Here is a 27,798-nt window from a genome sequence, read left to right as displayed (position 1 = left end):
GGTGAGCGAGGAGACATCATCCTGCTGTCTGAGCCTGTTGGCTTGACTTCTGAAATTCCTTGTAAATCCCTGCTGTGTGGGAAGGTGGTGTTGTGTCAGATAGCAACCTTATGCTCCTCCTTAATCCCTGGAGCATGGCTCTCCAAGAAGTGTGGGGTGGGCTCCTGGCTCTGTGGCTGTGTGCTCTGGAGTCAATTGGGAAAGAAGAAAAGAAATACTTGAGTTTTGTTGAGGAGCCACATCAGAAAGCCTAAAAAGGGGAAAAGGCTAACAAGCCAGCAGTATTCTGGCTGATCTGTTTTCTTTGTGTCTCCCAGATCAAAGACTAAGGGCACATAAAGATGAGGGAAGGAAGGCAGGACAAAAAGGTTTATCTTCTCAGTGGTGTTTCCTATCAGAGACAGGAAGCTAGCTGGGACTATCACCTAGTCCTGACCTCTTTGACTAAGTTGGTCCTTGCAGCTCCCTTTGACACAGGGCCCTGGTAAGGAGCTCTCTGCTCAATGGAGAATGCTCTCCAATGTTGCTGTAAGCTGACCAGCCTCTGGGTTATTAGCATGTGTGCTGATTCCTGTGGCTCCACATCTGACTTGGTAGCGAGGAAGGCCCACAGCTCAGATGCTGTATCCCTATGGGAAGGAAAGACAATGTGGTTGTGGCTTCTGATGAGGTTCCTCTAATGTGATACAGGTTCCTGGATGACAAGCAACAGGAAACGTGGATGTTGACGCACAACTGTCGTGTTCCAAAGCCTCAGCCAAGAAGGAGAGTGTGTCCCAGACAAGACTAATCTCATAGCTCCTGTGCTCCAGGTGAGATGTGCTGCCCTGGCTCAAGGGCTTTTCTAATCTTCAGACTGAAACTGATAGGAGTGTTCTGGCACAGCAGACATGGAATTTAAGGAATCCCTCAGAGGAAACTGAGGCACAAATAATTATTACCAACTTGTTTACAGAATGACTAATCTGTTCACGAGCCTTTGTTTTAGTCATGAGTTTAATATTAAAAGGAATAGGCATGAATGTACTTTCTGAAGTTATTGCTACAGTGGATGGTGATGCAATAGTACAGGAGGGAAATGCAAGAAAACCAGTGATCAGACCCATGTGTTTTCCCTAAACAGCATCTTCTACCACTGTTGTTAAAGGACTCGCCTGATACCTTGGGATGTTTCTTGTGCTTTTAAGGTCTTCAGTCTTTTGCTTTAGTGGGAGAATGCTCTGCCTGCTGGGTTATTGGCTGGCAATGTGTCTCAGACCCCAACAGGCCCCCTGGGAGGTATGGGCTGTGTGTAGATCACTTGGTGAAGGGAGTAAAGGTACACTCAGGGCACTGTGTGAGAGCCTGGACAAGAGGAACCTGCGGCTTCTGTCTGCTCCTGGTGTGTGTAGTTCCTTCCCTGGAAAGCAGGAGAGGGGTGAGATGGCCTTTTCCTGGGTCTGTGTGGTTTCTGGCTCTTGCTAGGTCTGTTTAGACTTGGCAATACTCTTGGCTACTGTACTTCTGTCATGTAAAAAGCTCCAGCTCAGAAGAATCACTTTTTAGTGGCACAATCCTTGTAAGAAGGGTCAAGGGCTCTGAGAGCCTTTGTGGAGCATGGCAGGGCCTTCCAGTAGGGGACCCCTGGAGGACCTGCACTGTGAGGACCCTCACGGTCTCCAAGGTTGTTAGAAATCTCATTTCTGAGTGGAAAAATTTTTTTCAAGAACTTCTGTTAAAGCTGCTATCTCCTCACAAAAACCTCTTGTGTTACCAAGTGGTGTTCTGGGAGGTGAAGGGGTGACCTTCAGACACATACCAACAGCTTGTCCTGAGGCAGAGCCATTTGCTCCCGTGACTTCCAAGAATCTGAAGGGAGTGGCAGCGTTGCCCTGAGCATGAGGTTAGCCCGACTGCTGGCTTGATAACAAGTGCAAGAGAGGTCAAAGTTGCCACTTGGATTTCTTCCCCTCCTCCTGCAGCTGCAGTATGGGACTACTCTGAAGGCTGTGTATGACCATCATGGGAAGCTTGGTGTAAGAGAGGCCTGAGCTGAATGAAGTGTGCTGCATGCTGCCAGTACTGTATGTGTAATGGGGTAAAAGTCTGGTTTCCTTCCTCTGAGTGGTGGTAGGTTGCTTATTCAAGGCTTGGAGGAAAGCCACTGAAGGCAGAGTGTTCTCAGAAGCTGGGGTAGCGATTCCTGAGGTCAATAAATGATACTGGAGCCCTTCAGTGAGGACTAGGGGTGTGTTCTGTGAAGCACAAGCTGAAGTTGCTGTTTGTTTGCTGAATTCTAAGCTGTAAAAATATAAAACTAAAAGTGTGACTGGTATTTGTACCGATCTGGCACTAGAGAAGTCTTAATGTAAAATAGTCTAAATTGTATTGTCTACTGTGGGAGGAGAGTTATCCTGTGTGGGAGCAGAGGGACCTGGGAGCCTTTGGGGTTGGGGGATGAGTTTCCTTCTAAAGGGGTGGCAGAGGTGGGTAGAGAGCAGAGACAAGCTATGCTGCGGCTGCGCACCTTAAGGAAGATATCAGTTAGCTTCTTAGGCTACCAGAAGATGGGTATAAACCCATAACTTAGGAAATAAGGACGGCTGGCTTTAACACTTGAAGTTTTTATCCTGGTGATGCACATACTAAAGGGGGGGTGGAGAAATAACACAATTCAGAACTGCTGGGCTTGGGGGTGTCCCAGCAACTGCCTGGTGTCCCTTGGTGTCCCTTTTCTCCTGGTCTGGGCCTGGCTTGGGTTGCAGAAGACACAGGCAGGTAGACCGCAGGCACTGCTTTGACCTGTTCTCTGCCTGCAGGAGGTCAGCCCTGAGGTCACGGCTGACTCACTCCAGCCATGATCATAGCATGTGTGCCTTCCTCTGGGATTTTCCACGAAGTAGAGATCAGGTGCTGGTGTAGCATGATAGTCAGCTTTATCACTCAGGAGATCCACCCTGTGACACAGTGAGGCATTTCTGGGAAGAAATTACATGAAAATTCCTTGTGGCAACTGTGCCAGCATGCTGCTTTGCCCAGGATCATTGCTGTAAAAATAGTGGGTTTTCCTCAGCTACCTCTTGGGAACTGTCTATGAGAATAAACAAACTAAAACTTCCTTAAAGAACTATGGTGTCCTTGTTGCATTTACAACCTTAAAGCACGATCCCCATGGTGCACCACTGAAGCAAGAAAGTACTCCCACATAAAACTATGCTTGCCAAAAAAAAATGGTTTGTGGTTATGTACTTTGCTTTGAATCATTGCATAAGTGCTTTCCTGAAGTTTGGACTGTAATTGAGGAGCTGGGGTAAGGAATAGTGGATGTGCCAAATGAATAAGCATCCAAATCTGGTTTATGACTGTAGAGGGGCAGCAGTAATGGGATACGCAGGAGATCAGTCCCATGTTCCTAGCCAGAAGTGACAACTAGATGCAGACAGTGGGTAAAGAAAAAGCCTTCTTCAGTCCTCTTTGTCTCACCTCTTCTTTTAACCTCCTCCATTAAAGTATGAAGGGATGACCTCTGAAGGAAAACTAATGAGATGTCACCATGATTAAGGTGGTGTAACAGCCCAAGGAACTGTCTAGTTTCAGTGGACCTAGATATTTGTACAGACAGGGGAGTTCTCCACACGTTAATACCTACTTGCCAGATAATTCAGTAGCAAAGAGGAACAGTCCCACTGCTATAGGAAAAAGTTGTTTCATATCTCCTTGTTTTTGTTCTAGAGATTTCCCTGATTTACATGCAGAAAAGGAAGTGGGACATCTGCAAAAAGTGAAGTCATCCAGCTGAAGGGCTGGGGCATAAGCAGCACTAGCCGTCTCTTTGAAAGGATGCCGTTTTCCATCCTTTGCTTTTAGGAACTGATGAGAAAGGGGAAGTGTAGTGAACAAAACTATTCTGCATGATTTGACAGATAATCCTCCTCTGGCAGCTGTTTGCTTGATTAAGTTCTCTTCCACTTTCACCTTTGCGTGCACAACTGCCTCTGTATCCTGCCTGCAGAGGGGAGACCGCTGCATGCCTCTGTGGTAATCCCCTGGCTCGACCATCAGCAGGGAGCAATGGACCTCTTCCCCTCCTGTGGTACAGGGCAGGGCTCTCCTACTTTAATGAATTTATATCAGATAAAGGGGTGGAATACAAGGGAAAAGCCAAATGTCTTGCTGTAGTCTTGGTTGTTGGAGGGGAACAGCCACAGGGGCTGGTGCAGTAGCCAGCTTCAGGCCCCAGTTCTGGCAGCTGCTGAGAGGCCGCAGACAAAGCTGCTGACCCAAACGGTCACTTTCTCAACCCAGAACTGAAGCTTGGTGTGTGATTCCGACTGCTTAACCTCAGCTGTGCTGGAATTTCTAGTTGTATGCAGTTAATAGAGAAAGGGAGATGTACCCAGAGAGCAAGTCACCCCATCTCCCTCTGACTGTTGAGGAAGTCAGACTAATGGCAGGCTTCCAGACTGCAGGTAGGAGCCACCACTAACTTTAGTTGACAGCCATGAACAAAACGTGTTAATGCTTTTTTTTTTTTTAAGGATTTTTTTCATTGCCATTCTGGCAGAAATATTAGTTTATAGGGTTGGTCAAATGGATCCTGTTGTAAGACTTCAGAATTCAGTTCACCCACAAGTTCTTTTCTGGACTGCAGATGTAGTCCTGCTCAAATGTTATGAAATTCTACACAAATCTCAGAGCATAATGAGTTTTTACTAGATCTTACTGGTATTGAGCGGAAAGCAGTTAAATAGGGATTTTTTCATACCAAAGCATGGTAGGTGGTTTTCAGGATGTACTGACTCTTTGGTTTGTTTTTTTTTTTTTTTTTTTTTTTTTTTTGCCACAGAGTTAAGCACCTTAAATGATGGTGAGATTCAGCTAGCTTTGTCTGGGGGAAGGGAAGGGGGAAGAGTAGTGAGACTATAACTTTCAGTTCCCTGATATATGATTGTACGCTGCTGGACCAAAATATTCTAATTGCAGGCCTTAAAACAAAGGCTCAAGAAAATGTCCAAAATTGGTCCTCAGACGAAGAGGGATGAATTTCAGTGCTCCTGAAATATTAGGATTAATAATGTCCTGAGTGTATATTCTGAATGCAAATGTATTAATAGCTTGCATACAAAAAAAAATCTACACATCTGTGAAATCATGTATTATGTGAAAAATATAGCACACTTAACCATGTTGTTATGGGTAAACAAATGTCTGCCTTTCCCAGCTGTAAATATGAGCACTTGGTAGATATTAGAATACAGAAGGACTCAGGAATCAAGGTGAATAGAAGTGCTTTTATTTTTTATTTTAAAGCATATATTTTAAAAAATATTTATAAACTTCCTTGTCAGAAGACATCAAAGCCATCTACTAAAGTAAACAGCTGTTAAGTTTAATAGATCTCAACTTCATACCATGTTTTTTGCAATTTCTTACATATAACTGACATCTATATGTACAGTACCAATAAATATGCAGTAAACATTTTCAGTGCCTTTTTGACATATTGATAAAACTCTGCAATCAATGAAAACATAGCTTGATTTGTACAAGAATGAGAGCATCTGGAAGCTAGTTTAGTTCATAATTCAGCAAAACCACCCAAACCTTCCTACTTACGGCACTTAATAATATAGTATTTAATAATTTAAGACTTAATGTAATATTAACTTAATGATGTACTATTTACAGTAACCTGGTGTTTATGGTACTAGGCTCTAACTTTTGAGGCGATGTCTTGCATGCTATTCCAAAGGACTTATAGTAATACTTCTAAGGCAAAATGAATTTGGAACTGCTGCTATTAATAAACTTGGCTTGTTTCTTCACTTTTGAAGAGATTCCTGTCTGGCTTTGGCACCAGGCGTCAAAAAAACTGAATCAATGGATTCTTAGCTTTGAGAGCCTGTCTGACAGCTGCTGAGTGTGTTGGAAAAAATTGGCCCTTATTCAGCTGCCTGTCGATGAGCAGAGACTTTTGAAGTAAAGTCTCTTCCTATGAGTGTTCCTTCCATTCACCCGCTTTGTCTCCTAAGCATCTTGCAGGATGGAGCACCAACTGAGACAGTCTTCAAGCCCTGCCAGAGTGAACTCAAAGCTTCTCCCAAAAGCTGGGTGTATTAAGTGACTTTTGAACTTGTTCCCAGCCTGGAAAATGGGCCTTCATGCAAGAACAAAGCTGGTGAGCAGCATATCTAGCTGTGGTTGGGCACCTCAAGAAGTTAAACTTTCCTACTGTCCCAGGTGAATTTAGTGGAATAACAAATGCATCACATGAAAGTAAGATTCTCCCTTCACCACCCATGTCCATGGATGTAGTTGTTAACACCAAACCTAGTGAAGATTCTGCTCAGGCAGTAACTATCTGGACAGCTTTATCCAGCCTTCTTGGGAAGGGAGTGCAGTGCTGTTTTGGGGGCTGGGGAGAGCTGTCCCTTGCTGAGTGCTGCTATTATAATCTCACTTGCATTTAGCTAGTAAAATATTATCTTTTTATACATTCGTCTGCAGCTTTAGGAGACAAGAAGGTCTTATCTCCACCCATTCCAGGGGAGATGGCCTTTTAGAAATCTCTACCCTTGCTAGAAAGAGAACATAGAAATTTATTAAGAATATCCAACTTTTGGATGAGAAAGGTAGGGAAAATGAAGCAAAATCCTCATGTGGAGGGAAGGTACATGCCAGTATATTTAGACTACAAAGATAGTAACTCAAGCTACTACTGCTATGTTACTGCCATTTCACTCTAAACAGAGTAAGTACAATAAAACGAGGGAATTCCGCTTAGCTCAGGTTAAAGCGGGAAGATTAAAAAAGAAAAAAAACACCTTTGCTATTCTTTGAATCTGAGGTAGCTATTGAATTCAAAATAAACGCACCTTTTTGTTGTGGAATTCTTATGGGGGGGAAAGCCTGTTTCCTACTAATTAACTCTTGGCTGCTTTACCGAAGCTGCCACCTGCCTGACAAAATATCTCAGGTATGCGAGTGGATGAAAGCCAGGGTAAACGTGCTTCCTCCATCAGAGTTTTCAAGTGAAAACCTTACTTGAGCCAGAACACATAGCCTTAAATCAGAAATCACTTCTGAATTAACTTAGAAATGTTACTTGGTGTTCAAGCCAGGAAAATGACAAGCTGTGGAGATAAGAAATATGCCTACTGGGACAATGTTTCTGAATTCTTCTAGTGGAAAAGGAAGAGTTTGTGTTCTTGGCAGCAGAGGATTGAAGATAACACCGTCCGGGATGAGAAGTACATATCCAATGGGTACTGCTACTACACTGAGAGTGTAAGGACAGAAAAGCTCAGTGCAGAACAGGACTAAGGGTGCCCAGAGCTCTGTTGCCTTCACTCAAGACTTGAACCCTCATTTAGCAAATGCTTTCCAGCTGGGTTACGTCTGACAGTCAGTAGCAGAGAAATTGGAAATGCTGAGTTCCTAAGCTGCCAAGGTGCTCTCATGTATAGCTGTAGTCAGTGGAAACATTTTTTTTTTTTTTGTCAGCTGGTGATTTTCAAAGCTGGCTGGAATAACATGGTTCCTGTCTCCCTTATCTGTTCAGCTTTGGGCCCTGACTCAGGAGTGACAGTATGACTGCGACGCAGTTTCTGATGAGCATTGCTTTTCCACAGGGCTTTCTTCAAAATATTACTAAGAAATGACAAAGGAAGGAAAAAAAAAAAAGGAACCAGCTGTTTCCCACACTGCAAAGGGGAAAAATGAATGGAAAAGAAAGTCTGGTCGACTTTTGTTTTGTCTTTCGAAAGGGAAGCCCTATTAACTCCTGGGGAAAAGAAAAACGTTTGAGTTCACTCTGGTGCAGAATTGCTAACTGCAATAACAATGATTAACACACAGCAGCATGGGTGTTTGGCTGTATTAGCTGATCAACCTTATGTGTGCAGTTGGGTTAGTGTCTTTGGAAGGGGACCAGGATCAGAAGCTCTCACATTAGTTAATTTGCATTTTTATTATCATAAAATTTAGAAACAAAAAACTAAGTCTGTTCTACTGGTAAAAGTGAACATCAGTACTGAAGCATAAGACAATATACAATCACTTAATGAAAATACATTACAGTAGCAAAATGCTATACTGGTGCTTAATACCCAGATTTGGGCAAAAATTATTGACGCTGTCTGATTCTTCTAAAGAATGAATTTTCTCCTCATTTCTCATCTGAAATGATGGGCCACCCAGGAGATTAATAAACACAGAGCACAATATGGTCAGTTATACAGAGTTCAAAAATGACAATCTTTCAAAATACGGTTTATCTGTATTGAAAATCACAAGTAATACCTTAATCCATCCCACTTGGTCTGTGCTGAACTTTGATACTGACTGGTCGCATCCCTTCCTTCTGGGGGTCTACTCAAGCTGATATCTGCTAACTGCGATGTCCAAAATCATCTCAGCAGCCTACTGTTTGTTATTTGGGTCGTGTTTTACTAAGGAACATGACCTTTAACTTTCCACCTCTAGACCCTAATCCTGCCAACATACATGTGCTGACGATGGTCCGTGTGAGTGCTCCTTATTTGGGGGGTTACTCCTATATTGGGGGGTTCCTCCTATAATGGTGTAGTTCAGGGTAAACACAGGTAAAACACATCGCTTTTAATTTGATTTTACTCCTCCCATACACCAGATAGGAAAACTGAGCTCACTTTTACAATGTCACCCATCTTAGGCACATGCTTAAGACTAAGTAAAGCGTATGTTGGTAAGATTGGAGCTGTAACCCTTTATAGCTTGATTTAAATTTACTTGGATATCTATACAGAGAGAGAGTTAATACTTATTATTAGATTTTAAGGGGAAAGGAAGCAGTAGGTAAGTGAACCATTGTATGAATTTGGGTTATATTTAGTGTTAGCTTTTTGGAGATCAAAGTGAATGGGGAAGAACAAAATCCTAAGAACAAAAATATTTTGATCATACTTCATATTAAAAAATAAAGTTTATTTTTCTTTCAATGGTTTTGTTCTGTATAGTGCTTAGATATCTCTTTTACTGGAAAATGAAAGGGTCAAAATCTGAAATCACATAATTATTTTAGTTCATGTAGCACAAGCTGCCTACTTGAACCCTATTCCTCCAGCTTGGAGTTTTTCTTATAACTGTTCTAGTTTCACATCCACCCAAAACAAAACATATTTTCAGTCTGACCACAAACTGAAAGGTCACTTGTTCACAAGGCCTGATTTCATCATCTTCTCATTCAGTTGAAAATGCTGATGTATATGCATTTTCACATCTCCAGAAATGATTTACATTAAAGAAATTTTCTAATTCAATAAACGTGATTTTCTGAGAACACTTCTATCCTTATTTAGCTCTGGGAAAATCAGATCACTTGCAACTTGGGTTCAGTCTACTTGCAATATTTCTCTTTGAGCCTGAATTCTATTTTAAACTGCTTTACCCTGAGGTTGTGCCATTGACTTCTGTGGAGTCCCTGGGTCAGAATCAGCCCGTGTGCTTGCTATTATACTTGCTAGTCACTATTACAGAAACATTAGCGCTGTATGGAGGGAAGGGGAGAAAGGGAGAATTTCCACTGGGGTAGATGTGTGCACGTTAATATGCCTGCACCACTTTAAAACAAGTAATGCCAGATAAATTACTTTATGATATATATAAAGTGTGCTACTGTGCTAAACGTGCTAGAAGCTGGTGTAAATAATGGGGTAGGAGAGCTTGCTATGGACTAAAATATTTTTGTGACATGGCTAATGGAACAAGAGTCATACCTGTATTGTTAGAGCAGCAGGCAAGTTTTTGCTTGAGAAAATTATCATCAGTGTACAAAAATGATGTACTTTGTTATAGAAGGGGCTTGTTATTGCCAAAGCACTTCCTAAAACTTGTATGGAATATGTATAAATATATAAACATGTCTATATGTGTATGTATTCCCTAGAAGTTTCTTTTATTATGTTATATACTGCACGCACAATTCCTGTCCCCTGAAACTCCCATTTATCATATTCGGTGCAACAGTCATTAAGTGATGATGACTTTAGATATAATTTTTATGGAAATCTGCTCTACAAGCCTATCAGGATTGCCCTATGGCCTCAGAAGAATGCTACGTTATCTCATTTGTAGAAGTAAAGAGCTTTCTGAATTTCTGTAACTTAGTACAGCTAGAATTTGCACTCCAATTTTCTCCAAGGATACATCAAATTCATCCTCTATAACTTCATAAAAGCTTTCCCACATAGTTGCTGAGAATCACCTGTCCTGGAGAGGTCACTTAAGTCTCCTTTTTATGAGATATGCCATGTTCTTTGGTGTGGTAGTCACATTAAGTGCCTCCATGTGGTGGTCTGCAAGACCTGCAAATGTCATGTTTTCCTGAATTTGGATCGTATTTTGGGCACACAATGAAGGGATCAGCAGCTCAGAAGGACTCAGTATGGGATGCTGAGAGAATGTTTGAGAAAATCTAAGAAATGGCAAGTCTTAGGGTTTCCCTGAGAACAACCTTTTCCTGAACTTGCGATCTCACCACATTTTTTGATGGTGTAAAGGGAAAAAATGGGATTTCTGAGCAGTAGGAACAGCCCTGCCAAGGTGGTGAATGATGAGTTGCCCTTTCTGAGAAATAACAAGACCAGATTGTATGCTAGGTGCTGAGTGGATACATATGGAATAACTCCTCTTGTCTCCAAGAGGTAGTTTTAGCATAAAAGACTGAACAGATGAAGAAAACGTAGCAATAAGGGTTTAAAAATGGAAGTGAATCTAGCTAATAAAAGAACTACAGGATGTTTTGGCCAAGAGCATTTGCAGCTACTAGCAGGTACACTACCTTTACTTTCTGCTGTCTTGATCTATTTTCAAATAGCAGTTTTCTGTGCACTGGGATGATTATAAGAGAGAAGTTGTGTGTAGAAATTTAGGTTTGGGCAAAGAGGTGTCCTTATACTTAATGGATAGGGACAAGAAGGAAGGAAGGTGCCTGAGGGAGAAATGGATCAAGAGGACAGCTGAGATGTGGGTGTGGGGAAAGTGAAGGACAAGTCAAAGAAAGGATGAGAAGTTAACTCTAAGGAGGTTTTGATGCAGCAGCAATGTCAAGGTGTCTTAGGTGGGCTATACTGCACAGCGGACCAACATCTGATGCCTAGGCTCAAGGAGGAGCAGGAAGTAAGAAAGACATCCGCTGAGGAAAGAAGAGCGAGGAAAGATGCCAACATCCTAGCTTTTAATACTGTGTATTTTAATACTGTGCTTAATACTGCCTCGGTGTAGATAGAACAGTGAAGGGTGACTGAGAACCTACTATGGGACCAAGGCACTGCAGAATGGGGAGGGATGGTCAAAAAGCTTGCTTTTCTGGGATGATTTAACTAGATAAAAGATCTGCTAGGATTAAGAAGCATAGTCTTGCTGTTAGCCCAGAAGTGCTTATACCCAAGCAATGAAGAGGTAGAGACCCAGATATTGCCTGGATTTCCCACCTCTCTGCCTCTCTCTTCCCTTCATACTCTAATCTGCTTGGCCCTTCTCTGTGCTTCTGTTGTGTTTTGCCTTCTCACCTCAAACAGATCTTTATATAGCAATAAATTGTCTCTGCTTGGAAGTGGCTTGCTGTGGCCAAAGCAGCCCACTGCTGGTCAGGCTGCAATGTCGCACGTGGTCTTTTGTAGTTGGGCTGCCTCCACCAGAGAGCTCCTCTGCCCACTCGAGCCCTTCAGCTGCGAGCCCCTGTCCCCAGTCCCGTGGGTTCTCCAGCCTTGGTGCCTCCCTGGCACTAACAGCGTGCTTTTGGGCCCTGCCATGGCTTTGGGTGGAAACAATAGCTAGGGAATGACGCCTTGCTGTCGCTTCCGACCAAGAAGTAGAAAACGGAGGGAGCCCAATGAGGTGAGGCAAAAAAAAAAAGAGAGCTGCAGTGAGTAAAGCCTGGCCACTAGCCAGCCCCTGCAGAATGGCTGAGTGGTAGGTGCTCAGGTGTGAGACCTCTGGGCAGTTAAGAGTGTGAGGCCTGCATCTACTGGAACGTGACCTGAGTCATTGTCAGTGATGTATTTATTGTGGGAGGAGAAGGAAAGCTGCGGAATTTCCCTGAGAGACAGCAAGTCCATGAAAAAAATAAGTGCGAGATGGGAAGCTGAGTGCTCCTGAGCTCTGCACCTGGCCGTGGCACACCATGATCTTGTCTTTGGATCTGAGAACCTTTTGTATGGGCTGCTGGTTGGCAGCCCTCGCCCAGGCAAAGGCTGGGGAGTCCTTTGTGTTTCGCAGACTGCTGTAGCAGTGGTTGCAAGGGGGGAGAGCACCAAGGCAGTGATTTCTTTAGTTGCACTTGCTTTGCATTAAACGAATTGGAAAACCAGATATTGCAGAAGGTTTCTCTTGAAATTTCGTTGGTTGATTTTAAATAGTGCAGAAAATTTTGTTGCGTGCCTCTGCCTTGTTTTTTTCTGTTTTCCTAATGTTAGGATCTGACAGGGGGATTCCGCTGTCATGCTGAAACAGAAAGCATTTCTGCATGTTCCCTAGAAGTTTTACATAAAGGCTTAAGCCTGCATATTGACTTACATAATTGTAAACAATTTCCTGGAGGAAAAAAAAATCAGGTAGCTTCTGCAAAATGCAATATAATTTTAATCTACTTTACAGGGAAGTTGGAAGGGATTAATTAAGCAGTTAATGATTAATGTGGGTTTTATATTAGTGCAAAGTACTGAGCAAATCTATTTGTAAGGAAATGACAAAAAATAATTACCTTTTAGAACTGAGAATCTGAAGTGAGGTAATGCAAAACTATACTGGAAGTGTTGGGGAAAGTTTAAAACACTTTTTTTTTTTTTGAGATGAGGAAATTGTATATTAGAAGAGGAGTTAGTGATGCAGCTTAGCTGTAGTATTCAGGATAAATAGGCCTATCCCACACATATAACAGGTCCCTCCCCAGCATACAAAGTTTTGAAGAGCTCTTAGCTTTTGCTTTCAAAACCTTCTATTTTCCTCTAGCCTGACTTGCATTTTTCTGGAGTTTTTTGCTTTGTTTCAATTCAGCCTGCGGCTTCAGCTTTCCCTACCCCTTAATTTAAGGCTGCAGAGAGTGCTGCAGGTGAGTGACAGTACAGAACGAGAACAGAACAGCGACCAGCACCCCAACACGCCTCCACCAAACCAGAGTCCAGCAGGGCCATGTCAGCCCCCACCAGCTGCTGCCAGAGACCTACAGTAGAAAGGCACCAAAGAAGGTTTTGTGCTCCTTAGTGTAATCCACCAGCTTAATGTTGCTAACGTTGACCATCAGCTTGTCCCCTACTTCTAAGGAGACCACGGCTCCCAGATAAATGGGCTGGAACCAGCTGTTCCCTTCTTCACGGAGGGTCTTGGTGCTGGTCAGCAGCTGGGTGGGCTCGGGGTAGCTGTCGGTGACTTTGGTGATGATGGCAGTGACAGAATTCGCTTTCCCTGAACTTTCAATGGGCCCTCGGAAAGTGACCTGAGCATAGACATAGTAGTCCCCAGACACAGGTATCACCAGTGAGTTGCTGAAATAACTCAGGTTGTTCTTGGTAAAGGCCAAGCCTTGCTTGTCTTCCCACTGCAGGATTGGCAGGTGGTTTCCCATGGTGCTGGAAAGGTCTTGTTTCTTCACTGCAGGACAAAGAGAGAGGGAGAAGAGATGGGTTACTTTGCTCTGCCTGGGGAAATCCCGCTGAACGTGATAACGGATCTCTACTCCAAAGGGGAATTAAAACACCAGGAGGGAAAGGTTCTTATTTTACAGCTAGAAAGCTGAGACAAAGTTGGCTGCAGGCCAACCGGCAAGTGGCATTTTTGGACCGTGTCTAGTGGTGTCCAGATCTGAGCCATCAGGAGCCAAAGCTGGAAGACCTCGGCCAAAGCAGGCTGCCTACAGGGCTGGGCTACAACTGGATGTCCTAGGTGGTGCGACAAGGCCGTCCTTCCTGAAGGCCGAGTCTCACAGCACCATGGGGAAGTACAGACTGCTTTACACCCCGGCTCTCAGAGTATGAACTTTGTCCTTAAGTGAAAGCAGTGCTAGGGAGTTGTACAGACCTGTGCTGCAATGGTTCACACCTGTACATCTTGGTTCAGGGCAGCAGTAAGAGGCATTAGAGCAACGTTTTCTTAAGTTGCAATGGACTGAAGTTATGTTTATGCCACCATAGTGCTAACGGAGGATAACAGACACTATTTGCTTGCAAAAGTTTCACAACAGTCAGCGTGATCTGTCATCGAGCACTGAGACCCTTGAGCTTCTCTTCCTGCCAAGTTGCTTTTGGTTAGCCCTTGCACCCAGCTTTCCTTCTGGGTGTTCACAACGAAACCTTTTGCTGTACAACTGCCTTTCGTTTACTGGTGCCCTTTGATTTTACCATAAAACTAGAATACCCCAATGTGCTTTAAAAAGACCAGTTTCAAAGTAACACATATTAAAGCCCAGTTTTACCTCAGCATTTTGAAAATGTTTTGATGGAGCAAAACATTAAGCTTAATGTTATCTTCAGCTTTATTTCTTACTTAAAAACAAACAAACAAACAAAATGGTCTGGCAGTTAATAGAACTCTAATCCAGACCCTAGCATTGGTCTGATCCAAGCAGAGGCTGAGGGTGCTCCCCAGGCTGCAGAGGCTCTCAGGAAGAATCAGGGAGCTGCTGTCCTCTTCCCTTCACCTCTCCTCTGCTGCTCTGACTTTATTCACATGACAGTCAGCAGAACAAGCCCTAGCACTTATTGCTTCTGCACAGCAGCAGAAGAGTTTTCTCTGCCCTTAACTGACTGCCACATAAAATTGTTGTGCTAAAACAGCAGCCGAGGTGGTGGAGAGCATACATACCGCTGAGATTCTGCCAGGTATTACAGCAAACCTGGAAAGTTGATGTTAAACACTGAGAAAGACTGAATCAACTGATTTCCAGGAAACCAACCCTTTTTCTTTTTCATGAACTTAGGTTAATGTTTAAAGTTGATTTTGATTCAGTGTTTGGGGAAAGGGTGTGTGTGCATGGGCAGGGAGGCAAGCTGAATGCAGGTAAGGGAGCGCTTTGAAGTGCTTGGCAATGACCTTTAGGTTTACCCTGGGTGACATGAGATTCAGGAAAACGAATATGCTCAGTCCCATGGCATCCTTTTTTGCAATGGCAATAGATAACCGATAAGGAGACAAGCTGATGTTAGAAGTGCAATTTCCTGCATATTCTTCAAGCAGCCCAACCAAATAATGGCTTTTTTTTTTTTTTTTTCTCAGCCTGCCTGTCAGTGCTGCTGAAGAATTATATCTGTCTATTTTTTCCCAGGAGGCAAAGCACATGAAGAGAGTATTTCTGTATGGGAGGGCAATAGACAGGGATTGTGACAGCAAGCCAAGCTAAAATATAGAAGTATTATAAGGACTATGAGGCTTAGAGCCAATGAAGCGTTGCCTGATACAGAAAGAGAGGAGTAAAAGAAAGTGAAAGTATTTGTGGTCTGCCTTCATCTCATCTGCCTCGGGTGTCCGTCCAGGGACTGGGCTGCATCCTGGCAAAAACTAAAGTAGCACTTGGGTCATGCTGATTACAACAGCTTGGGGTAAGACCTCTCAGAGATGAGGTGGTAACAGAGGGAAGCTTGTTTGAGGTAGAAGATCAGAAAATTTCCCAAAAATGTCCTGGGCTCTTTTTCATCTTGTGAAGTTTGGGGGAAAATTGAGGAGAAGCTTCATGAGAATTTTTTTTTTTTGCTGTGTACAATGACGCACTTAAAATGTCAGTGACACTCAATTCTTCACTGTTTTTAAATAACTAAAAGGCATCTCGAAGTACATGATTTCATAACTTCTAGAATTAGGCAACTCTAAGTTTTGTAGCTATAACCTTCCTTTTAGGCTAGCGCCCACTGTAATGATGCTCTCTGTTTCCAAGCTGGTTATTTTTTTCTATGCTTTAGAGATATGCCAAGAGGAAAAAATGCATGTTCAAATGCCTTTGAATACAGTATAGCTCCTTTTCTAGCAGTATTTGTATTTGTCATTGATTTCTTAAATATATGGAGCCGCACTTTCAGCAAATATATATATTATGCTAATCCTCGAAGTAAATAAAATCTGCTTTTAGTAAGGGATTAATTGCTACATCTCCTTCAAGTTTCCTCTGCGTTTTTAGTTTCTGGTATCACTTACATGCCAGATTTCTTCTCTTTTCCTAAGATCCCTTTCGGTTTAGTTTCTTGTTGGGGAATCCCCATTGCTTAGCAGCTCTTGGGTGCATTCATGGCATGTTGGTGAACTTGTGGGGTTTCTACAATTCATGGCCCTCACTGGTGTGATGGCCTAATACTGTCAGCTATATTATAAGAAAGAGATGAGGGTCTGAGTCTCCTGTGGAGTACAGCTTTGTGCGGCATGCCCTATTGCAAAGCGCAATGGCTGCAGAGCCTCTGTTGCTCAAGATCGTGCCCTGGGAGTTTAATAACTGTTCTTAGAAGGTTCGACAACCAAGTGGAACCAAAAAGGGTTTTTCTACCCAGATTTAGTGGAGTGCTTATTATAATTAGCATTGCAGCATGATAAATGCCAGCCAGGTACTTGATGGGGTTTCTGCAACATGCTGCATCCAGCTGTGCTCCAGGCTGGTGACAAGGAGGAATAGGCATTGGTCTGCATCTTCCCCTGAAGTACAGCCCAGTACAACAGCAGGGATGATGGCACAGCGTGGAGCAGCCAGCACCAAGTATGAACTAGCGCATGGGGCAGAATGGGGATGGAGAAAAGTCCCAAGTGATTATTTATGCTGACCACGCTATTCTTTACTAGCTACAGCCACCAGGGAGATGAGATGTCAGTGTCATGATGGGTTCAACATGCTCAATATGTGTTAAAAAGGCCAAGAGCAGGTGGAGAATTTTTCATAAAGGAACAGAGACCAAAACATTGAGTCATCCTGCTACTGTTAATTCAGTGGTGCATTCCCATGCTAAGCACTCCAGCTGGTTCTCATTCCCCTCACTCCTCTGTTCTCACCTTCAGAATACATGTTCCTAAATCTAGGAGGAGACAGAGAGGAGGAGATAAGGATCTGGAAGAGATTTCCTGTGAGGGAGAGTACCTAGTCTACTGTTTTCACTGAAGAAGGTGCCTGATTTGGTGGAATGTAAGAAATATCTAAAGAATAATTATTCCTTTTTCACTTTCTATGCACAAGTCAGTCACAGATTCTGATAAGCAAAGAGCAGGATGACACTCAAGAAGTTATTATATGACAAGTTTAGAACAGCACAGCTTTCTGACTATGATGCACCACTAAGTTTGGGAAGTCATTGCTTACAGGATGCAGAGAAGCCCCAAAATATGCCTGGGCTCAACAGGCTGCCCAGAGGAGCTGTGGGTGCCCCATCCCTGGCAGTGCCCAAGGCCAGGCTGGATGGGTCTGGGGGCAGCCTGGGCTGGTGGGAGGGATTAGATGGATTTGGGATTAGATGGGCTTTAAGGTCCCTTCTAACACAAACCATTTTGAGATTCAAAAAAAAAAAAAAAAAGCTTAAAGACAAGTTCATGGAAGTCTGGTTTCCTGATGGCTATGTAGCACAGCAGCCTAGATGCCTTCAGCTCAGGTCCCCAACTCCATTTTGCACAGAAAAGGAGTGAGAAAAAACATCTCAGCTTTTTCCTTCTCATGGCTAACAGCGATGGGGCTGAAACATCAGGCTGAGGAGGACAGGCAGCGTCCCAGGGGCACTGCTTGGGAATGATGGTGAAGGAGTTCTTGCAAACGGGAGGCCTGAGGAAATTTGGAGTAAACTGTTGGGTGCTTCCCTGCGACAAGTGGACTTTTGTGCAACCCAGGGAAGTTCCTGTCAGCAGCGCAGCACTTCGGCTGCAGCTCTGAGTCAGCCACCCCGGGAGCTTCTGGGTCTCAGTCATGTGGCAACTTGGGAAACAGGGGGACCTACATTAGCAGACGTGGTCCTTCTGCTCCTGCCAGCTTGCATTTACGCAAGGATGTGCTTTGAGCAGGGACAGGCCCGTTTGGATGTTCTAGCAACCTGCGTGAGGAAGGAGATGGGACCGAGGGTGTGCATTAAGAAGGAATTTGTGGATTAGCAAAAGTAAACAATGCCAGGGAAAAACTCAGCCCTGAAGCACTAGTTGCTTCAACCCTGTATGTAAATTTGTGTGAAGCTTCATGCAGCGTCTTGCGTGGTTCAGGTTACTACGGTGCTCCCCTGGGACAGCGCACGGGGTGCTGGGGAAGACTCTGCAGTGCAAATTGCCTCAGTGGACAGATGGGAGAAGCTCAGAGCAGCTGGGGGGCCCTTCAGCACTCAGTCCCATCCAGATGGGAACCTGCCATGAACCTGTTCCCCTTCTGGTAATCCCTACATTTTCCAGGAAGGTGGACCTGGAGGGAGGGGGGAGGGCTCAGGACAGCGGCCTTGGAGTGATGAGAGCCCCAGCTCCACGGCGAGATCACCTGCCCCACAGCAGCGCTTTGTGAGGGCATTTTCCTGTCACATGTACGGGCTCAGAGGGGTTCAGCTGGGCACAGCTCTTCCCTTGCTAGCTCCAACGTGTGTTAGAGATGATCACACCAAAAACAGGTGGCTATTTCATAGGAACGTAGTGTGTGTGGCTTCAGTCAGGGCTTACAAAAATAGGGGCCCTAAAACCGGACTTAATGACCTCATTTGGCTTCGAAACTGGTAGTTCTTTGTAGATCACAGCTCACTTGGGCTCCTTTCCTAAGAAAGTGGGCACTCACTGACACTTGGTTTCAGAGGCCCGAGTGCTCACTTGGTGACAGCAACCACCAGGAGAAGTGGCACCGGTCCTGGCTGCCTCTCCTCTGCAGGCCCTTCCCTACGCACACCGCCGTGGTAAATCTGCAGAGCAAAGCAAAGCTCTAAGACTATTTCTCTCCTGCTTCTTACAACACCTGATCCTATCAGAGCCGTATAAACCGAGGTTTTTGCACTGCAACAGCTGTAAGGCCCGAGGGGAACGCTTTCGTATTGAACAAGCATTACCTGTCAGGTGCGCTCTTGGCTTCTCCGCACTGGGAATTGTATCTGTAACTGAGGGGAAAAGAGAAAAAAAGAAGGGTTAAGTGAGTGGAGGGGGAGCACTCCCCTGCTTGGCTGGGCGCAGGGTGTGCACGGGCTCCCGAAACTGCACTTTGGCTCTCTGAGGGAGTTTTACTGGTCCCAGTGAGCTGCTGGGGAGGTGTGGGCCCGTGCTGGAATGGGGACAGAAGTGCTCGCCCCTCGCTATGGCCCCTGCTGTACCCCACCTCCCGGCCTCCTGTGGCTTATTCCGCCCTGCCTTGCATGGATCTGGGCCATGAGAGTGGGTGGGGAGCTGTCGGCCCTGGGCGCAGCGGCAGCAATTGCAAAACCTCAGTAAACAAATGTGCTGGGGATGGGAAAGGGACGGCAAACTGACCAGTTTCTACTGCCCGCTGCTTCAGAAGGTGAGAGCCCCTCTCGTCTGTGACCTGTGGGAGAGAAGTGCAAATGGTTAGCTCGAGGGCTCCTCCACGAGGGTCCAGTTTGTGTTATCCCAGAAAACATGAGATGTTACACTGATATCTTCCACCTCAGCTACAGCTTTTAAGTAAAAGGACAAGCCCCAACAGAGCTTTGCCTCATTGCAAGAGTTTTTTTTTTTTTTTTTTTTTTTTTAACTGTTTGTGTGAAACCACCCACATCTCAGAAGAGGTGCCAGGGACAGGAGCTGGGCTCCTGTGATGGCTGGGTTTGGCTCCAGCCTCATTCATGGGCTGTGAGCCTGTGGCAGTGCTGGGGCAGAGACCATTGCTAACGCTCTTATGGGACCATGTGTCCACCCAGCACCACTGCTTGGTGACTCCTGTCTCCATCCATGCAGCGAAACAGAGCGAGCAGAGCAATGTGAGACATTCTTCCCTTCTTCCCTGCTTCATGCCTCAGCAGGGCTGAGCAAATTGCATCCAAAACGCTAGCAAAGAAAGTAAGAGGTGTACCAGCTACAGACCTGCTGCTTCCCCTGCTTCCCTTTCTGAGTTATTTCAGACTGTAAGTCTATCACTTAGGTCTGCCTTGAGTTCTTGGGAGCCCCAAGGCAAGGCAGGCTGTTCCATGTTCGCTTGCATCTTAAATGTTCCTCTAGCACTGAGCACCGGCATGTTTATGACCCGTCCCTGTGGTAGCAGGGCCTGTGCCAAGCGGTGCTGACATTTGGGTCAAGCAGCAAAAAAAGGGCAGCCACCGGCTGCATGCTGCGCGCCTCCGGGTGGCTCCTGACTCATCCTGCATGGCCCGTGGCTCCTTGCCAGGAGCAAGCCCTGCTATGGCAGCCTGAACCCAGCATGCTGCAGGTGGAAGGAGGAAGCTGCGGGATGCTGACACTGGATGCGGCCTCCCCGGGGCATGGGGAGCATCGTCCCTTGTGCTTGTGCCGGGCACGGTGCTTGGTAGGATGATGCTGGCAGTGTGGCTGCAGGTAGCCAGTGGTTGGGGATATGCAGCCAGCTCGGGGCTGCCTGGTGAGGTATGGTGTGCATCAGGGATGGCTGCAATGAATTTATTGGGTACAGCAAGCTGCCACTGATCATCTTGCAACAGACGGTGTGATGCGCATTGCTCAAAAACCAGGCTGAAATAATATCAGCATGTAGGTGCTGAAGTTGTCTCCCGGTGGCTGCATCTCACACAGCTCCAAGTATTGCAGGAGAAGTTGAAAATGCATAATTTACACAGGTTATGGCAAGGAGAGTATGTGGGGGGAAGAATCAGGTTGTATGGGACTGCTGGCTGCTCTGGTGAGCCCAAAGATGTTTCACCAGCAGCGAGCAGCCATGTGCTGCTGCAGAAAAACATCATTTCTGAAATAATGGCTCCAGTGTGTTGGAAAAGAAATGGAGAAGGAAAAATATCTTTTTTTTCCCCTCCCTTTCTGCTGCGAACACACACACACACAGCCCAGGCACGGGGCTCATCTGCCCTGCAGGAAATGTCATCTAGGAGAGAGGCTGGGAGAAAGCTCGGTGTTGGCCGAGAGAGGAATAGTGCCAAGGTGTCTGCGCCTCTCATTGTCACCAGCAACTTTCTCTGAGGTCCTGCCTGCTTGCTGTGGTATCTGAACACAACTGATGGGACACAGTCACAGCCAGGTTACTGTCCTTCCCCTGGTGGGAAGCACAAGCTCACGTCGAGGATTTCCCTCAAACATCCCCCGTGCTTTCTGCCAGATGCCTATGTGTATATTTGCAGCTTTATTTATGTGGCACTTTCTACATATTTATCAAGTTACATATTTCCTAACAATGCTAAGAATCACAGGGAGCTATAAATCAATCACAAACCTATATTTAATCATCTAACTTCAGTGGGACTGGTTATTTAAAGCCTAACTTCTGCTGAAGTAGTTTATATACGCGCAGCGTTGCAATACAAGCAGAAATGATGGGGAAGTGGGAAGGATCTCAAGAAGAATCCTGCTGCTTTATCAAAAATGCTGAAATGGTCTTGACTAAAAATCACAAAGAAGCTTTTCATGGAACTTCAATTTACTCGTTTCCAAAGAATGCCGAGTGGATAGTCCTCGTGAAGCAGCTGTTTTTCTACATGCTAAGGGGCAGTGCATAAGCAGGGTGCTACAGAGTTACAGAGTGTGAATTATCTTTTTAAGTGGGAAAGGTATTTTTTTTTCCCCAATTGTGTTGTTTGATAGGGATACAAATCTTCTAAACTTCCAAAGAAAAATATTTCAGTACCAGAAAATGCTACATAATGTCCAGGTATTAATAATATTTGTCCTAAAGATGTACATTGATGGCGTAGTGGAGATGCATAAAGAGTTTTCAGGATGAAGGAAATGAGGGAGAGCCAAGCAGCATGAGACAGTACAGAAATCATTTACACAATTAGATTTTTTCTCTATTCTCCCTTATTGCTTAGCTGTGATTCTGAAAAGTTCAGACCATGGTCTCAATTTTCCTTTCAGTTACTCCAGAGAGACTGTAGCCAGTGCCACGTGACTTTGAAAATCCCACCTTACAGCTGACTTGGGGACAAAGGACTTCTCCAACTGCTCTGCTTACCCTGAAAACAGCAGCACACAACACACTGCTCTGTTGCTTTGATACCAAGAATGTCCAAAAGTCCCAGTGCATCTACATCCATGTCTCGCTAAAGCCAAGGAGAAGGACCAAACATCCCCTGAGCATGCGCTTTGCCTCTCACACCTCAAGGAGGGGCTGGGGTTGTCCAGGGGAACTGCCTGGGAAAAGCAGCTTGGTGCTGGAGGCAGGGGGATTAATAAGCAAAATCCCCCCCAGCTCCTCCACTGCTCTGTTTTCAGCACAACATGCTAATTTACAGGCAGGGCTCTGCAGGGCATGCACGGTACCTGCACCTCCAATTTTGCTTGCTCCAGGGGTGCTGCATGGCTTGGACAGGACATGTCTGGTCCCCTGCTGCTGAAAAATGCCTCCAGTGGGAGGTTTTTGGCTGGGCCACGGCATATGCTGGCTTCTCTGCCCACGAGAGCCATAAGCATCATCAAGCAGCAGTTTCGTAGTTTTTGGAAAGACAGTCCCGCACACGTAGGGCTGGATGCAATGCTCCCTGCTGCTCCCCAAGCACCTCTCCATCCCTAAGGATCATGAAGCCATTTGGGGTTCTATTCCCATTTGGACAGGCCATACGGGCTTCTGGCTCTGGACAGGTTATAGTTCTGCCTGTCTCATCTAAGCTTTGCTGCTATATCCTTTTGTACTGCAGGAAGGAGATCCAGGAGGAGCTGCTAGGACTTTAAAGTCCCTTCCATCCTGTGGCACCTCCCGTCTCCATTGTGAGGCTGACATGGCACACATGTTCATGTGCAACCCTTTGGACAGTTTCTGGATTGAATTTCCCTTTTCACTGCTTGTGGCCCTGCCATGCTAAGGATGCCACCAACACAAGCCCAAGTACCAACATCTGCAGGTCAGGACTTGACTCTCTGCATTACGGGGCTAGCAGAACAAGTTGCTAAGACAGATGGAGATGCTTTCCTGGCTACTGTGCTCTTCCCCTTGGTGGATCTGTGCACTCAGGCTGAAATTTGACTTCCCTTTTACAGATTTCCTGCTAATAGCCCAAGCCATGTGTCATTGCTTAAAGAACTCTATTTCCTCACCTCGCTCTGTCTTGAAGCATGGAAGAAAGTGATTTGTACTTCCAAAAGGGAAGCCGTGTAGTGAGCCTGGAAGGTGTCCAGGGAAACCATCATCAAGGCATCAATTATTCATGCAAGATGCAGCATACCACAAGAAAGAGAGAGCCGATGGTTAACACATGTTGCTGTAACGACATAATTTGCTCTGCTCTTTCCTGAAAAGGGCATTTCCAGAGGAAAAGGTGAGTTTATACCCCTTCCAAGGAGAATGTGACAGCATGTGCACCCACACAGAAGCCGAGATGAGCAAACTGTCATACCCCGCAGGCAAACTGAAGAGGCACACCCCTGTTGCACAACCCTTCTCCTCCTCCTTGCTCCAGGAAGGACGGGTTCAGGGATTTACTATGTCTGCTTCTCACCTGCCTGGCTGCACCAGTGCCTCCCAGGAGGTGCCGGAGCCAAGTCCCTCCTGCTGCCCCGGGCTGGCCCAAGTGCAGGAGGAGGGGACAATCCGGCGGGTGCGGGCTGAGCTCTGGGCCTGGGGCACTGAGAGAGCTCCTCCTGTGAGCTCATTGCTGCAAGGGACAGCGAGTCAACCCACATCTGGTGCAAACTGGGGCCGGTCTACCTGCTCCCAGTACACCCAGGACACCTGCACCCAAAAGCTGTGCGCAGAGAGCTCCAGCACGCATGCCTGGTCCCAGACAAGTTCTTCTGGCCCAGGATATCAATGGGGTGTGTGAAGAAGGCATCCTTTAGCCATGCAGTTCTCACTCTTCAAATGCAGATGGAAACATGAAAAGACGTGATTCTGAGAGCCTGTACACCTAGAAACTCTCCGCTGGACTGAGCTGTGCTGTGCTGAGCTGCAGGACTGAGCACCCACGCTCAGCCCGTGGCACAGCTCTTAGGGGGGGATTAACAGCAAGCTCCGCAGGCAGACAAATCCGCCCAGCTGCGCTCTGTTGCTGGACAACACTGGTGACACCATCAGTGATCCGTGGAGTGAATGAAATAGGGAGCAAAGGCAGGATCCTGTGGAACTGCAGCTAGGCGCTCCACCCACTCGGCTTGGCACAAGCGCCACAGGCAGGCGGCCAGCCCTGATGATTTTCCCTCCCTCACTGGGACATGCAGCGGCTGTAACTCATCTGATCACCTCGTTACATCACTGTGGGAATACTATGCACTAATAAGTCAGTGTAGACGCATGGAAATACATGCTCATGTAATCCAGGCTAGAGCAAATCTAATGGTTTATGTTGCGCTTTTCCTCTTAAGAAGCTAAACCCGGTCACAAATATTTTTCTCCACTAACTCTTCCAGCAGGGTTAAGAGTCAGGAACACGCTAGTCCTATCAAACAGCTAACATTATGATATTATTTCTTTTTACGATTGTTTCAAGAATGGAACTTTCTGCTTGGTACTGCAGAACCTCAGAGGATGGGAACAGAAAGAGCAATGAGACCGTCCGAAATGCCTTTTCACTCTGTGCGCGCCTGCTCCAACTGGCCTAAATAATAGTGAGAGGGACAGTGCAGCAGAATGTACACGTGCGAGAAATCAGCAAATTTAGCAGTCTGACGTACTGTGCAGGGCTGTCACACTTCCTTTCAGCTGTGCCTGAAGTTACAACCGGGTAACGTGGAAGATGCACTCAGGAGCTGGCTCTGCTTGGGTGTGACACGCCGGCTGTGCAGGCTCGGGTTCAAAGCAGGGCTAGTGCTGCTCCGTGCAGCCGAGCACGCACATGCGTGCAGCTACAGGACACAGCTGACAGACTGTCCAAACATCTGCAGGCAAAATGTTTCCTACATCCGAAGTTTGTTCTCAAGGCCGCTTACTAACACTGCTTTCTTTTGCTGTTCCTAAGTATGCATACGGCTATATGACAAGCATGCTTATTAGGTGGGGAATTTCAGACCTGAAGCTAAAATTCCTTTAAACCTTAATTCTTCAGACCCAAATGCACAACTCTTCCTTCTGGCATGTGGCAGTCCTGCTGGATTCATAGTCTGCAGTGAGTGTAGACACTTGCAGGCTAACATAAGCAGGAGTAGGGCAGCACAGGACAGCATTAGAAGTGACTGCACCAGCCAGCCTGTATTTCTAGGAGCAAAGGGAGTTTAGCTGTCTGTCAAAGAAAAAGAGCTCAGAAGTTCCCCGGATATAGAGAAAGCTTTGATGGGGAGTAAAAAAGTGGGATGCAAGCTTTAGGATCAGACTGTAGTTGTTCCAAATCTTATCTCCGCAGGAGTTTGCACTGATAATACATGAGAGCCCCAGCTGTCTGCCCGATCATGTACAAACGGCACTGACCCACTGACATCAGCAGCACACTCAGCAGATGTTTGCTGGAACAGGACATGGTAGGGGAAGTCTCAGAGTTAATCCAACAGTAAGGAGGAAAATGAGCCGTAGTATCAAAATCTGTCTGAAATCAGCGGAGAGACACAAATTTCCATCAACTAGAGCTATCTCTTAAGCATTTTCTGCAGCACGCCAGTAAAAGTTTTAAAGGTGTATGCTGTGCTGTGACCTTAGTGAAATTACGACAAGAGGAACACAAACCATTAGTTAAAAAGATCGAACAATCATAAGAGTTGTCCCTGGCAGACTGGCTCTGAGTAAGGAAGGCGGAAGGTAACGGCGAACTTCTCGCCTTCCCTTAAACATGAGAAACTCATAAAGAGAGAAGAAGAACCAGACAAACAAATAAGCAAACGATGGGGGATGGTGAACGCCACGCTCCCCTCCTCTTAGGGCAGCAGGTCCGATGCACGGCAGAGCCTTACCTGGCCAGAGCAGGAGTTGGGGGCTCGGAGGTTTCCAACCAGCAGGTAGGCGGTGGGCAATGCCAGCAGCAGCACGGCCAGCAGGCACAGCAGCACAGCGCATCGTATCCTCCTCAAGTCCTCCTTGAGGTGCATCCTGGAGGCTTGGCCGATCACCGGAGCTTCCTCCTCCAGGGTTATCTCAGCCCCGCGGTCCATGCCGGCGCTTGACATGTGAGCTGCCGCTGAGCCTGGCTGGGAGCTGGCAACAGCAAAATCTCCTCTGGCTTCTGCCCTGCATGGAGACCCCCATTAAATAAGAGCTGCCCCGAGTGTGGGAAGGCACCGACACACGCACACCCTCCCTCCCGAGGAATGCACCGCCTACAATAGAAACCTAGCTCAGGGAAGGGAGCACCGCGGCTCATCGAGCTCCCCGAGGTGCCTGCTGCCTGCCTCCCTCTGCCTTTTTTTCCCCTCGCGTGTAGGAGGAAGCTAGGAAAGTCCCAGTGGGTGGAACCAGGATAAACTCTGATGCCGGGCTGGATGAGCTTGAAAGCTTTTCCGCGTGGCAAAGGGAACGTGAAACCAATGGGAGTGAAAGTGAGAAGCAAAGGGGGAGCGCGAGGCCGAGTGGCCGCAGCACCGCAGTTTCAGCACGGCCTCGGGATGAAAGGGAAGAGGCTTTTAGGGAAGGCGAGCAGGCTGCAAGTGACACCCAGAAGGAGTCTGTTTCTCTAGGATGTCACTTTGTTCCTGCGTAATAGCAGACCGTGAGGCAGGTTGCAGGCTGCACGATGAGTGCCTTTTGCACCAAGCAGCCTGGGCTCAGGCCCCGGTCGGGTGCTTGGCTCCCCGGCCGATGGGGGCTTGCTCTCTGAACTCGTTGCTATACTTTCCCAGGAGCCTGTTATCATTACTTGGAAGGGGAAAAGCTGTGACTTTATTGCACTTGGGAAAATGTGAGGTCATTTTGCCTCATTGATAGCTGCTATCTGAGATTAAAAAGGGCTGCTGCCTATCAGCACCCCAGGAGCTGCAGGGCAGCACGATTTGGGGAGGCCAGCTCAGCCGCAGTGCTTGCTGGCTGTTCGCTACAAGGGCTGCCTGCATGCTCGCCCCGTGCCGCGCTGTCCCCATCCATGCACTGGCCTCAGGAGGGGCTTGGTAGCAGCCTTTGATGGAGATGAGGCCATTTGGAGTGATCCAGGTTTTTGAAACTGGAAGGTTTTTCCTGTGAAAACATGGTCTCATCAGAAATGAAACTTTGATTTATACACACACACATGCTGATGCATAGAAACTTCTTCTTTTTTTCCCTCTGTGTGGAAATGTATTTTTTTTTTTTAGTGAGAGAGCAACAAGTTTTGGTTCCCCCCATCTCCCACATTAGAAAAAAAAAAGACATTTTTGTTATTACAAAATTATATGTAAGCAGGAAAAACTTTTGTTCATATCCTAATGTCTGCCACTCCCAACCCCCCACCCCCAATCACTTGGGGAGGATGAATAATCAATCAAAATTCATCCAGCTGTTATCACTTGCACTTTGATAGCACTGTTAGAAATCTGCCTATTGCAATAGTCCTGTGCAGCTGGGTATATGCTAGGAAGCCAAAAGCCGTGTTGTGAGCAGAAGATGTCTCTTTGCAGGGATGGCCAGGGCTGGGATCCTTACCAGGGCACAGTGTTACAGGTCAGGGAAAGTGTGAAGGTAAAGCGGGAATTATTGAAACACGGTTTGGTTTAGGGCGGTGGGATGAGAGCTGCTAAAACACCAAAGGATGTGTACTCTAATCTATGCTAAGCCACATAAACCGTTTGTGACCTTAGACCGGTCTCTTACTTTGTTTTCTTCTCTAGGTATTCTTCCTTCTTCATTGTTTGTGTTCATTTAGGCTGTAAAATCATGAGGACAAGTACTAT

The 27,798-nt window shown here is 46.1% G+C and overlaps 1 protein-coding gene and 1 long non-coding RNA gene across 2 annotated transcripts; one reads left to right on the top strand and one right to left on the bottom strand.

Annotated features, from left to right (window-relative positions):
• Window positions 1-22,999, top strand: LOC118257044 (uncharacterized). The gene is made up of 3 exons (XR_007709006.1): window positions 1-484; window positions 691-812; window positions 22,719-22,999. It is a non-coding gene; the product is annotated as an uncharacterized LOC118257044 (long non-coding RNA).
• On the bottom strand, window positions 12,692-27,798 carry TNFSF15 (TNF superfamily member 15). Its single transcript, XM_035564588.2, has 5 exons — window positions 27,719-27,798; window positions 25,894-26,167; window positions 19,399-19,450; window positions 18,984-19,031; window positions 12,692-13,608 (listed from the first exon to the last, which is right to left on the bottom strand). Exons 1-5 carry the CDS (start codon window positions 27,751-27,753, stop codon window positions 13,181-13,183), a joined length of 837 nt encoding a protein of 278 aa, XP_035420481.1. The 5' UTR covers window positions 27,754-27,798; the 3' UTR covers window positions 12,692-13,180.

Source organism: Cygnus atratus, chromosome 19, assembly GCF_013377495.2.
Source record: "Cygnus atratus isolate AKBS03 ecotype Queensland, Australia chromosome 19, CAtr_DNAZoo_HiC_assembly, whole genome shotgun sequence".
Taxonomy (NCBI): domain Eukaryota; kingdom Metazoa; phylum Chordata; class Aves; order Anseriformes; family Anatidae; genus Cygnus; species Cygnus atratus.
This window is presented reverse-complemented; position numbering and strand designations above follow the sequence as displayed.

Bases quoted from the DNA above. Each gene is read 5' to 3' on its own strand.
- TNFSF15 (XM_035564588.2), bottom strand. From the start codon at position 27,753: ATGAAGAAGGAAGAATACCTAGAGAAGAAAACAAA. The intron at 19,451-25,893 runs GTAAGGCTCTGC...TCTCTCCCACAG, and splicing joins CCAACTCCTGCTCTGGCCAG to GTCACAGACGAGAGGGGCTC. The intron at 13,609-18,983 runs GTAATGCTTGTT...TTTGTCCTGCAG, and splicing joins GCCAAGAGCGCACCTGACAG to TGAAGAAACAAGACCTTTCC.